The sequence below is a fragment of the Drosophila sulfurigaster genome, chromosome X, assembly GCF_023558435.1.
Source record: "Drosophila sulfurigaster albostrigata strain 15112-1811.04 chromosome X, ASM2355843v2, whole genome shotgun sequence".
Lineage (NCBI taxonomy): Eukaryota > Metazoa > Arthropoda > Insecta > Diptera > Drosophilidae > Drosophila > Drosophila sulfurigaster.
Genome location: NC_084885.1, coordinates 32,453,696 through 32,467,198, shown reverse-complemented (window position 1 = coordinate 32,467,198; position 13,503 = coordinate 32,453,696). Strand labels below are relative to the sequence as shown.

General features: G+C 39.3%; 1 protein-coding gene across 2 annotated transcripts in view; it reads right to left on the bottom strand.

The window, feature by feature from the left end:
- LOC133848075 (uncharacterized) overlaps positions 1-13,503 on the bottom strand; it is a 104,775-nt gene that overhangs the window by 16,143 nt on the left and 75,129 nt on the right. For both annotated transcript variants that reach the window (XM_062283455.1, XM_062283454.1), the window contains one exon: positions 3,939-4,133. In XM_062283455.1, the coding sequence (XP_062139439.1) occupies positions 3,939-4,133 (195 nt within the window). The remainder of the gene's footprint in view (positions 1-3,938; positions 4,134-13,503) is intronic.

The following is a 13,503-nucleotide window of genomic DNA, read 5'->3' as shown; positions in this document are numbered from 1 at the left end:
TCGGACGCACATCGAAAATCAGTCGCTTACTGCAATCGTAATCGGCTCTGCTACAGCAAACGCTCGCTATGACGAATGACGAATGCAGTTGCAGCTGTTATTAAACTGCAATTTAATGCTGCAGTTAATTTTACTATCGCGTTGGAAATCTGTGCACTTCGGGGGGATTTAATCGCATTCACCGTTAGCACTTGGCAAAGCTCTCGACATTTTTGTTATGTGTGTGTCTTTATTACGAACTACTTTCGAGCAGCTCTCAACTTTCAGCTTTCATTCACTTCAATTTGGCGCTAAACTCTCATTAATTAGATCCTTTATGTGCTTTGGCTTTAACACCCTCACATGCATGTGTCCTGTCCTGTCCTGTCCGGTTTGGTCCTGTTTCTTTTCTATCCTTTTGCCCCATGCAGGTTATGCAGAGAGCTAAACAATTTTTTAATGGCTGCAATCAAAGTTTTAATTAAACGCTTAAAGAGAGACAGAGAGAGAGAGAGAGAGCGGACAGAGAGAAATAAACGAAAAATAAACGCGGACCACAAGGATAACTAAATTCAGCTAAAGCTAAAGCAAACGCCACAAACAGCAGAAGGGGGGGTGAAAGAGGACATGCAGGCACGTGCAAAGTAGGCGGGGCGGAGGGGCGAGGCTAATGGAGCGCAGGCGACCCAAAACATAAACAAAAACAGCAAACTTCTGCTGCGATTTTTAATAGTTTTTGTTGTTGTTTCTGCTTTTACGTCTCTCTTTTCGTTTCGTTTCGCTTCGTTTCGTTTGTTTTTTTGCTGCTGCATTCTGTTTGCTCTTTGCATCGGGGCTTTTTTTTACTATGCTGCACTTTGTGGGCGGCACAGGAGGCGTGGCCATGTGTGTGTGCCGGTGGCGACACTTAGCCAAATATAATATGGCTTTTATGTCAGCCACTTGCAGAAAATTGCTTTGGCTTTCGCTTTGGCTTTCGCTTTGCCTGCCGCACTGCTCGAGGAGGCGACACTCGAGTGTCGAGAGTGTGGTGAAGGAGAAAAGAGGTGAAGAGAGGCAAAGGGGGGGAGACAGATCGTCGCAACTTCGCAAACACGTGCGCTGACTTCTTGCGCAGTTTTTTGGCCCTCAGTTTTTGCCTGCTGCAATTTAAGAGATGCACACAAAACGTGCGTGAAGCATGCTCGGTTCTCCGATACTCTGTAAGCGGTGCGTTTACTTCTAAGTGATGATTCCCTTTAACTAACAGTATGCAGCTCTTAGTGACACCCTAAATAACTTTAGTTGTTACGATTCTTTCAAATTTGGTTACGATTATATAAAAATTGTTTTAGATATTTAAGAAAATCTTTTATATGAGAAAAAACGACTACTTACTTAGTTGCTTTGCCTGTCAATCTAGTATATTTTTACTATATTAATATACCAAATATAACATTTGGTATGTTTTAGTATTTTTGTGGCATATTTTTGGCTTCTTTGGTTAACAATTTGTCATAGTTTGCACATTATGGTATACTTTGCATATGGGCAATTCCCAAAAAATGGTAAACCACGACCGAAAAAAAAAATCTTCACATTCATCGTATTTTTTTGTATAATGTCATAAAGAAATATCCAAATTTTCATAATACAAGGGATCCGTAGCATATCTCCGTTATATATATATATAATATAATACTAATATTCCACATATATCTTTTGGTATACTTTAGTATTATTTCAGCCTCTTAATTTGGTATATTTAAAATTAATATATTAATAATCTGGGTTATTTTATACTTTATGGTATATTTGGAATTAAGTAAAATATCAATATATGGAATATATCCTTCGGTATGTTTTTGGTATATTTGTTTTGCTTTAATTCATAATAGACAGCGCATATCTCGCAGTCGAGCACACTCGCCAGTAGCTTTTTTACTAGTTCTCTACTTATTTTATTTATTTATTTTTTGCTAATGTAGAATAGTGATTAGCCTTTAAAATTCTCCGTAGTTGCTGAATATATTTAAGATAAGCAAATCAAATAAGCCCGTACTTCAAGTTGCTAATAAAACACTAAACAAATTATGTCTGTGAATGGAAATTCGATTCAATGTTATTTAGTTATGTGGATCTCTCACTCTGGGTTTTATTTTATAATTAAGAAGAACTTATATAAATCAAAAATAAATGTACAAAACAGGCATACCCTCTGCTAGCTTGTTGCAGAGGGTATCAGCAGTAGATGCGCTGCATCAAAATGTTGCATACTTCGCGGCGCTGGCAACAATGCAATTCGCGCCAAGTGCGCGCTAAGTGTATCAACATATCAACATGCCCATCAAATATGCACAGCGACAAAAAGGGAAAGAGAAGAAGAGTGAGAGAGAGAGATAGAGAGAGAGAAGGATCAAAAGGAAGAGCGAGAGGTAGCAAATGCCATAAGAACAGCTGCTTTATAAATTATTTGCTCTATGTAAGTGCATGTTTTCCAGCGTGGTTCATATTAAATATAAACAACGTATTCAAATAACAAGACACCTCGAAATTCAAGCATCATTTTTAGGGTAGCAAACGTGCTTCAAAGGGAAGCAATGCGAATGTATTTAGTTTTTTTTCATGGCTATATTATAGAATGTGCTTTCGCAACCTAAGAAAGGAGTCCAGTAAAAATAACTTATCTCTTTTTTTTTAACTAAAAATCAAAGACGTTCTTCAGCAATGATATCAAAAATCTAACTTTATAGTGTCGAAGACTTGTCGACACGCATTTAATTAAGAAAAACATGAATTTTCTAACTTTAAAATACAAATACCTAACAATGCTTTCAACAATATAATATAATAATATTGTTAAGTCCCCGCTCATTCAGAGAAGCGCTTCTATATAAACATTGATATATGGTGAGTCGAGTGTATTCGACTGTGAGATACACGCTACCGATTTTCTTAAAATATACCAAATTAATATACTGAAAAATACCAAAATAATAATATCAAAGGTTAAATGTGGTGAAAAATAAAATATATGAAAGATACTTTAATATACCAAAGGGGTTACTTGGTAAAAAAAAAAAATACTAAAGTATATTGAAGGTTATATTTGGTATACTTTAGCATTTATCAGTGTTAGATAGAGACGGACATGGCATGGTATAATACTGAAGCTTATATTTATTTTAAAATACTAAAATATATCGAAGGTTATATTTGGTAAAAATACTGAAATTTCACAGTCACAATATCACGATATATAATCTTTTTCATATACTGAAGGTTATATTTGGTTTATTTTACTATTTCTCAGTATATTAGACAGACTAAAAGGCGGACATGTCTTTATCAGAATATATAATATATACTTTGTGGGCCGAAGGTCTCATATGCCAACGGTTATGTTTGGTATTTGACAGACTAAAAGATGGACTTCATGTGTTGAAAGTCTCAAAAACCAAAGTTTACATTTGGTATATTTTAGTATTTAGAAGTATATTAAACAGAGAGACAGATGGACTTGGACGTCGCCTCATCTAATCAAGAATATATATATTTGGGCCTGCTGGCAAAGTTATTGTGCCTTCTCATTGTTGCTGCTCTGCTGCTGCTCTGCTGCCTTCTATTCTAATATTGTGCTGGTCAGAGAACTATGAAATTGCTCGCATTCTGCCGTTTATCCATCACAATGGCGTCGCCGTCGCCGTCATTGTCGCATTTCTAATTCTATTTATTGCAATCTGGTCTAAGTCAGCGGGATGCGCTTTTAATTAACATCTGCTGTCAGCGTCATTCAGAGCCACTCAGCTTTGCTCTATTCAGAGTCGCAGTTGCAGTCGCAGTCACAATTGGGAATGGAATGCGAGTGCGCGACCGTTCACCTTGCAACACGCCGCTGCATGCAACACACTTTTAATTAAAAGTGCATTTCATTAAAAGCCCCCCCCAAAGTGTGTCTATCTGTGTGTGTTGTTACTTACCACGCAAAATCTTCTTATCGCGATGGCCGTGACAGCGATATCCCTGGCAGGCGCGCTTCTGGAGGAGCGTGGGGCAATGTTTGCCCCCGTTTTGGGCCGCCTGAAGGATTTGGCGCGTGCGCTGCATCATCCCGCTGCCGCAGCTCTTGTCGCACTCGCCCCAAGCTCCCCATTCGCCCACTTGGCAGTCCAGCACTGCAACGAAACAAAAAGAGAGAGAGAGCATTAGACCTGAGAGAGAGACAGAGACAGAGACAGAGAGAGTAGAGATTAGCTCGATATTCAAATACATGGAATTCGAAACACAGTAAAACTGACGCCTGTGAAATAAACTCGATTTAATTAAGAGATTTGTTTTCATTCACTCATTCAATTACTTGAGCAAACGTCGTTGCGGCAACTTTATTTGCATTTCAAATGCATTTTCTTTCCATTAGTGCAATGCTTGTAAAAATATGTTTTCATTTTCCATTCAACTTTGCTCTCTTGCAATACATTTAACATATATATCGGAGCTCCACTGTGCTTCGCATAGCATATGAGTTGCAGCTTGATTTTCAATTAAATGCGACTTTGGCTGCCGTTGGCCGTTCGTTATCGCGATTTACAATTCTAGTTGCGAATGGAGAGAATGTAGAGAAAGAGAGAGAGAGAGACAGAGAGAGAGAGAGGCCAACACACAATCGCAGTTGGTCAAAATTCCTGCTGTTGCTGCATTTGGTTAACTGCAGCAAGATGACGTTCAAGTTTCTTAATTAAAAAAATGCGCAGACCGGCAAAATTAATTAAAATCCATTTGCCTTGATTACACACAGCGCTCCTTTGGCTTTGGTTTCAGCGTTTTCAGCTTTTTGGTTTATTATACCCGCTACCCACAGGGTAGAAGGGTATTTTCACTTTGTGACTCCCTGGAATGTATCTTACAGGTAGATTAAAGCATCTCAGACCTTTTAAAGTACGTATGTATATTCTTGGGCTGAGATGATATAGTCAAATCTGTCTGTCCGTCCGCATAAACCCCCTATCTCAGAGTCTATAAGATATAGACTTCTTATTCTTTTTCGACAGCACGCAGATTAAGTTTGTTTCAAAGTTTTGGCACGCCTACTTCCGCCCCTCGCAAATCTTTAAGCATCTTATAACAATCGCAGTTTTAAAACTAGAGTAGCGATGAATTGGTACATACAATAAGAACTATACTATATATGTACATATGTGTCCTGATTGATTGTGGTCGGATTTGAAAGTTATTTATGAAATATGTACTTCAGAATGACAAATTACGAATCTTAGCTGCTTTGGCTGCAATCAGGTATATTTTTACCTCTATGGTATATTTTGAATGTAGTACATATGCATAAAATTTGATCTTGGATACTAATTTGGTATATTTTTAGAGTGATTTGGCTGACAATCTTTTTTGCATGAGGCCCTATTTTAAATGAGGTCCTTTACCAATATACCAAGTATATCCTTTGGTATATTTTTGGTATTTTTGTGAAATATTAATTTAATATATTTAAAAATTAATACCGCACTAACATTGATATACCAAATATAGCCGTTGGTATATTTTTAGTATGTTTACGGATATTTTCCTAAATTAATACCACACTATTGTGTTTTATTCCAAACGGGTAGCGGGTATCTCACAGTCGAGCACACTCGATTGTAACTTTCTTACTTGTTTAAGCTTTGACTGCGGCTTCGACTTTGGCTTCAGCCTTAACGTTGGCTTTTAGCTCTGTCGCCCTGGCCTGGATGTTAATCAAACTGCACTCCCCTCCTCCTCCCACCTCCCAAAAAAAGCGGCGCTAATGAAGCCACAAAAAAAACGCGTCGAGTAAAACCAATTTTCAATTCTCGCGTGTTCTACAATTTTGAAATATTTCTCGCCTTTTTTTTGTGTTGTCTGGTTGACTTTAAGTTCGATTTAAAAGCAAAGCGTTTAATGCCCCCAGAGAGATTATGGACAGACATGTGCAAATTATTTGCAAGTGTCCTGCGGCCAAATGTGGCCAAAAAGGATATTCTCCAAAGTATTTCTTGTGGCGCAGATTTGCTGGCTGCCTGGCAATTTCGTTCAGTGCATTGCCACGCCCCTCACCGCCCCGCCCCGCACCGCCCACTGCCGCTGGCCACTCCCGCCACAAAGGCAATTTATATTTTCATTTTCATTTTCGTTTTCGTTTCGCCTTCTTTTTGCACAAGTTTTCCCCCAACACATTTTACCCATTTGCCTTTCATTGTGGCCGGGCGCGAAATTAGCAAAATGCAAGCAAAAAACAATTGCACTACGGCGCAAAAGCGAGTGTAGTCGACATGGCAAATACCCTGTAAGTTTACTTATTTACGATTTACTCCACTTACAACAACTTTTTTTTGATTTATCATAAAATAACAAAAAGAGAGTAATATTTGATTTTAAAGTTGACTTTTGACTGTTGAGATCTTAAAAATCTTGCTCGATTTCATTTCATCGAATACTTTAATATGTTTCTATTGGTCTCTACTCGTTTTCTTTGTAATGATGATGATGATCTTAAATAAAAGAAATCAACTATTTTAAAGTGAGAGATGAAAGCCTTTGCCTTTTTTTCTAGCAGAGTTAGTATTTGTATATCAATGTAATAATAAATAATAGTAAATAGTTCTAATTTTATCAAAAATTGTAATTCTAATTCTGTATTTTCGAAAAAGTTTTCTTTACCAAATATTTTTATTTTAACTGTTTAAAAATAATTCTAACTCTTATTTGATTTTTACATTTCTTTAAGAAGTTTTCTAAGCCAAATGATTTTGATGTCAACTATTATTCATTAAAAGTATTTTTTCTATGGTTGCTCTAGTCAGTCAGCCCGCTGTGGGTATGTACAGGGTATATATTATAGCTGGGAGTCCAAACAAAGCGCTGGGATAATGAAACTAAGTGCAAGCGGGCCACGAGGAAAGCAAACGAGGGAAAGGGGTTGATAAGCATAAAACTAAAGTAGTTAAAATTATGATTGCATTGGCTGCTGTTGCTGTTGCTGAAGGGCTCCACCCGGATAAGAGAGAGAAGAGAAAGGGCAGGGCAAAGTGTTTAGCATATTGTGTGCAAGCCATGAATGCGAATGAGAACAGCAGCCGACAGCGGGAGAGAGAGAGAGAGAGAGGAGAACCACGCAGAGAACCCACAACGAACAGCGAATCGAGCAGCGAATGGAGCAAAACTTTGCCAAGGAGTCAACGGATGATTTCGCCTGCTAAAGAGGGGAAGGAGAAGAAGAAGGAGCAGCCTTAGGCTAGAGCCCTGGAGGAGAACTGAAGCAGAAGCAGAAGCCTGTTCGGGGGTTTGTTGTGGCAATAAATGGCATTATGCTGCTTAGCAATCATGCGACTGGATTGCTGTACTTGCTGCAACTGAATGTGGACTGTGGACCGTGGACCGTGGACTGAGAACTTTGGAGCTTCGGAGGGAACTGCAAATTAGATGGACAGTGAGTGCAGATGCCTCGACGGATTGCGAGTCCATTTTTCTCTCGCACTTTTTGCCTTCGAGCCATATCCTTTTAGCCAGACGGGCCATTTGCCTGGCATTTAGCGACAGTCAACTGCCAACAGTCAACAGTCAACAGTCAACAGCCAACTGCTAAAGAGCCAACTGCCAACAGTTGAATGTCGTCAAAGGATTATGATAACGCCAGGCGACGCCTGATAATAATGATAATGCTGATGGTAACGACAATAATCGCTTAATGGCATCACAGCTGATTCCCCGATGGACAGATAATGTAAGAGATGAGATTGTGCAGCTGCACATTGTTGCCAAACTTCGGTCGAGGGGACCGCGAATGCTTCATTATTAATGGTGTTTAAGTAGCAACTTGCTGAGCATGCAGAAAGCTCACAGTGTTGCCAAACTTCACTTACATTCGGCAGAGTCACTTTAAAGTAAGTTTATATTATAATTAGTCTAATATCATAATAATGAAATCTAGAAAATATATAAGATATTAACTAAATGTAACTATCATTAAAACCAGCTATGTATAAAGATTTTCTTATATTAAATAAGTATGAACAATCATAAGTACTTATGACTGCTGCTGTTGAAGTTCTGTACTTGCAACTGCAGTGTTGCCAAACTTCAGCTAGCAGCATCGATAACTGCATCGATAGGCACGCACTGTAAGAGTAGAGAAGTGGCAGCAAAGTCCTTATGCGGCACATGCAAATGCCACCATTGTCTCAAAGTGCGAATTAAGCATACCAATGCAGAGTCAGAGATTTGCTGTTGCATCTCTATCGCTCTCTCTCACTCTCTTTGTCGCTTCTATTGGTCTTCTCATTACGCATAATGGGGAAGCTGGGCTGCTTGGCAGCACATAACTCAATGTCGCTGAGCTGAGCTGGTTGCGGTGTTGCGGAGGCAACTGTAACTGTTACTGCAACTGCAACGGCAACGGCAACGGCAACTGCAGCTGTTGATGCGTTTCCTCGACAAGAGTTGCCAGAGCAAAAGGGCAAACAGCAAATGCGACTACATGACCAAGGAATGCTGCGAGTTCGAGGGATGCGGCACGGAAATAAACACAGCTTGGTTATTTGTGGCCAGCGAAGTGAAACAAATGGCCCCAAAATGTTGACGTTGTTATTGCACTCGACATTGTCGTTGTTGTTCTGCGTCTTGCAGTTGCCTCAGATGCTGCTGCTGCTGCTGTTGGTGCTGCGATTGTTTTGAAGAGCCAAAAATCCTTGGACTATCGACTTTCACCCAGTTGCACCAGCTCGCCCTTTGGTCGCCCTTTGTTCCACATTCCTTTCTTAGCATGTGTGTGTGTGCGTGTTTTTACTGCATGTGTCAAGTCAAACAATTGCTTTTGACAAACTCAAGTGCAGCAGATAAAGGGATAAAAAGTTGCATCGCTTTTACTCCTCACGATGGCCAAACGATGCTCGGCTCGCCTTTCAAAAATGCCGTGACATTGTTGTTGGCGAAGTGTGTCAACAGCGCTTAATTTACGAGTGAAAGGCTATCTAAACTTTATTTGGCCTGCGATGCGTCAATACATCGTTGTTTCCTGGGCTTGCAATGTTGCCGAATTTCAAAGCGACTATGAAGATTGGCGACAGCGCCTCACGAACTCTAAAAACAAGTTTAACGGCATATAACGTCAATACTTCGCAGCTTTCTCGTTACTTGCAACGTTGCCAAATTTCAAAGCGACAATGAAGATTGGCAACGGCGCCTTACAACTGCAAAAAGATGATTAACAGCGTATATCGAATAAACTGTAGTGTTGACAATTTGCAGTAGCTGCTAATGCGATTTAGTTGTTTTGTGTTGCACTGTTGCCAAACTTCATTGGAGGCCACAACTAAGTAGTTGCGGTCACTTTGAGCACTACTAATTCGCGTATTTTGGTCACAGCAGCTTTGTTCTTTCGCCCCCAAACAAAACTTGCAAATTGCTGCAAACTTTTTGCGACAGAGCTTTTGCTAAGCTTCTCTGGCGGTGCACAACAAAGTTTGCTTTGTGTTGCGTTCATGTAGCTGTTGCTGTCAGGCGCAAGAACTGAGCAGTAACCCGAAAAAAAACGAGCGAACGAAACTTTCAATAACTGATATTGCTTTGCTTTTGCCTAGTTGTCAACACTGTCAACTACAAGCAGCCAGCGCAAAGGCAACGGCAGCGGCAACGGCAAAGGGACGAAACGAAGGCACGACAAAAGGTTGCTTTCAATGCTTTCGGTGTTGCCATAACAATAACTAAAACTTGGCCAAAATACTTTGGCTTTGTTAACTTTATCGGCCATAAGTTGGAGTTGTTATAGTCGTGTGTGTGTGTATGTGTGGAGAGAGTGTGTTATGTGAGTCCTTTGTCGCTGTCGTTCATATTAGCCACAATTTGCTGTTCAAATTGGATACGAGCTGTGTGTTTGTGTGGAATGCGGTTCGTCAGCTGCTGCCAAATGAATTTTTAATTATTTGGCAAGTGGCGGGCGGCATTTGCCGAAATTGCGCAAATAATTCAATAAAAATGTACAATTGGAATTGTAATTACATTTAGCATATATACAATTCGTCGTACGTGGCGTATGCGCGATATTTCGCCATGGCACTATTTTCGCTGGCATTTAAGATTGCAATTACAGGCCCAGTCAAACGCCACACACACATATACACACATGTGTGTGTGCCAAAATATGTTGTAATTAATAAACGAGGCAAAGCGAGAGGAAGGAGAAGGAGAAGGAAGGAGAATCGTGTTGATTGCCAATATTCAGTGAGAGCAGCTCGATTCGACTCGTTATCCTTGTGAATTACACAAATTTGTCCTCATTTATATATGTGTGCATGTATTTTTAACAATGTGGCAAATGGTTGACGCTTCCCCTCCTCACTCCTCACTCCCTCTCCTCTTCGCCTTTGCGCAGCTATTGCAGCTGCCTGAAGTGCCACTTGGCGTCTAAGCACTTGGCAACAACTGTAACAACGAGAACGCAACGAGAACGCACAACAACAATAACAACAACAACAACAAACACAACAACAACAACAACAACATTTGCATATAGCAGCCCAATGGCCACTTAGTCGACCCTTTAAGCACCACATTACGTTTTATTTGCCAGCAATGGAAATGGAGATGGAAATGGATCCCCCTTAACATATTTGCTCACATATACAACCACTGTGCGGTGATGCGGTGAGTTTGCATACTCGTTGATACTGTCAGGCAATTCGATTCAAGTGTCTTTACTGTTATTAAATTCTGTTTTACTTGATCAGCTTTAATCTATGACTGTTCTTGCTCTCTCATTTGAATATCTACTAAACTTTTCAATTATGAAATTTGGTTGATTTTGCTCTACAACATTTGTCGCTTTTAGCAACTTGAAAGCGTCTGAAAGCTCTTTCAAAGAAACGAGATTAATTCGATTTAAATGTCTTAACTGATATTAAATTCTGTTGAACTCGATCAGCTTTAATCTATGACTATTCTTGTTCCCTCATTTGAATATCTATTAAATTAGATTATTTTGAAATTTGCTCTACAAACTCTCGTCGCTTTTTCAATTTGAAAGCATCTACAAGCTCTCTTATTAAAATAAGATTCATTCATTCAAGTAGATTTACTTATATTCAATGCTGTTTAACTTTATCAGCTTGAATCTTTGGCTATGATTTTCAGTCATTCACATATCGTTGATAAACATAAGTATTAAAATCTATTTTACTTCATAAGCCTAAAGCTTCGACTATCCCTTTTTAATATAATTGCATTTCATCATTTGAATATCTTCTAAGTTATGCAATTCTTAATTTTAGTTCATTTTTTACTCTTCTTTGCTCTACAAACTTTCGTCGCCTTCAGCAACCTAAAATCATATGAAAGCTCTTTCAATGAAACGAGATTTATTCATTAAAGTATCTTTACTGATATAAAATTCTGTTCAACTATAGCAGCTTGAATCTTTGACTAGTGCTTTTTACCTCATTTGGATATCTATTAAATTATGCAATTATGAAACTAGCTTTATTTTTCGCTTTACTTTGCTTTACAGATCTTTCTTCAACTTGAAAGCGCCTGAAAGCTCTCTCAATGAATGCCGCGTCGCTCATTTAATTCATGTTTGATGAATGGGTTTCGTTTACGTAAATATTTTTGCACAATCTTTAGCTGCTTGCAGCCAGTGTGCCCGTTTTGTGTTTTGTTGTGTTGTGTTGCGTTTAAAAAGCGCACATAACCTCATTCGAGTAATTTAATAAATTGAGAAATATGTTTGTTTATTTTTTATGTAGAGCAACAACTTCTTGGGAGGCTCATGGCTAGTAAGCACTTTATGTTGCCTGCTTTCGTCTCCCATCCGCCTTTCACTCGTTGCTTGAGTGAAGTCGAGGTCCATGAGCAGCGAGCAGCGAGTGGCGAGTGGCGAGAAGAGAGCAGCGAGCAGCGAGTGGGTTACTTTGAGTTTGCCTTTGGCTTTGGCCTGCCAAAGTTATAATAGCCCTTTGCGACAGGCTCTAATACACACAAACACAAGCACACACACATACAGCATAAAAAGTGAGTGCCTCCCACACACACACACACATACACACATATGTACGAATCTCGTAAATGGGAAATGGAAGGACAAATGAAAGCCAACGACAATTGCAATGTGGGGCTTGTGTGTGTCAACGTGTCAACACTTAATGTAAATTACAGTTTGCCAACCACAACCACAGCGATAGAGAGCGAAAGAGAGAGAGTGTGTGTGTGTGGAAGAGAGAGAGAGAGAAAGAGAGAGCGACGCACTTGTTTGACACTCCAATTACCTAGACGACGACGACCTCGTCCCATCGTCCTTCCCGAAACTATTTCGCTTTGGCTTTCGTCCGCGCTGTTTTATGCTCATAAGTATTTAATGCGACCTTCTGCCAACCACCCCTAACAGCCTACCCTCCCCCCCCGCCCTTCTCTCAGCCACCCTGCTGTCAAGGACATTGTTTTGTGGTCTGTGTTAATGGCAATTAAAGTGACTTGTGATGACTTTAAGCGCCTCGAAACACTTTGCGTTCACTTTTACTGCCTCGACTTCGACATCGACTCGATTTGGCCTATCTCCCACATACGTATCTTGACACATGTTATTGGGTGTAAAACAATTACCTATTCCACTGCTTAAATAAATTATTCATTCATTCGTTTCACTTTTCTGTCACGTTAATGTCTACAATAACCGACTGACAACAGCAGAAGCCAATCATAAGAGTAGCATGATAATGAAACTGGAAAATAATTAGAAAATATCACTTTGTCTCAACTCGAATTTAAGTTTTCTTCTCTATCATATTATTGCCACTCTATCTTCAATTAATATTTGACTTATATGCTTGAGTATTCCATAAATACATTCTACTAATAATGAAAATGTATATGTATATTCATAAATTCAAAAATAAATAGCAATTTAAACTTTAATTTTGCTGTTTAGCAAATCATTTACTTTGATGCAAGATAATGCCAAATTAACATTATTAATTCATCGCAAGAATATATCAAATAAATGTGAGACATACTTAGTAAATTCTCTCTTTCCTCTGCTGGCATTTTCAATTAAATTCACATGGATAACACACATCAGATATAACAAAAAAGGAATCTGTGCAAAATGCTCGACTTAGTTTCGTAGACTATCGAAATGCAGTTGTGGAATTGAGTGCAATTCGAGTGTGTAGGCAAATTACAATTGTGCTAATGGACTCTGTTCAGAGAGCAACGCATAGCAACTGAAGTCATGGCTGAAGGGTCAAAGGTCGAGCCTGAAGTCAGGAATAAGTGCCTCAATGAGGCATGAATGCAACAAATGCAACTAATTTGACCGCAAGCCGTCTAAGCCAAGAGGCTACAAATTGCCCAGGCTCACACACACACACACACACACACACACACTAGCATACTTATGGTCACACACATACACTCACACACACTGTCAATGGCAATGCGTCGAGGAGCAAGTGAACTGCAATAAATTGTTGAGATTTTGTTCAGTTTTTGGTACCCAAATGTGGTTGCCCACAATGAGCCTTTGAT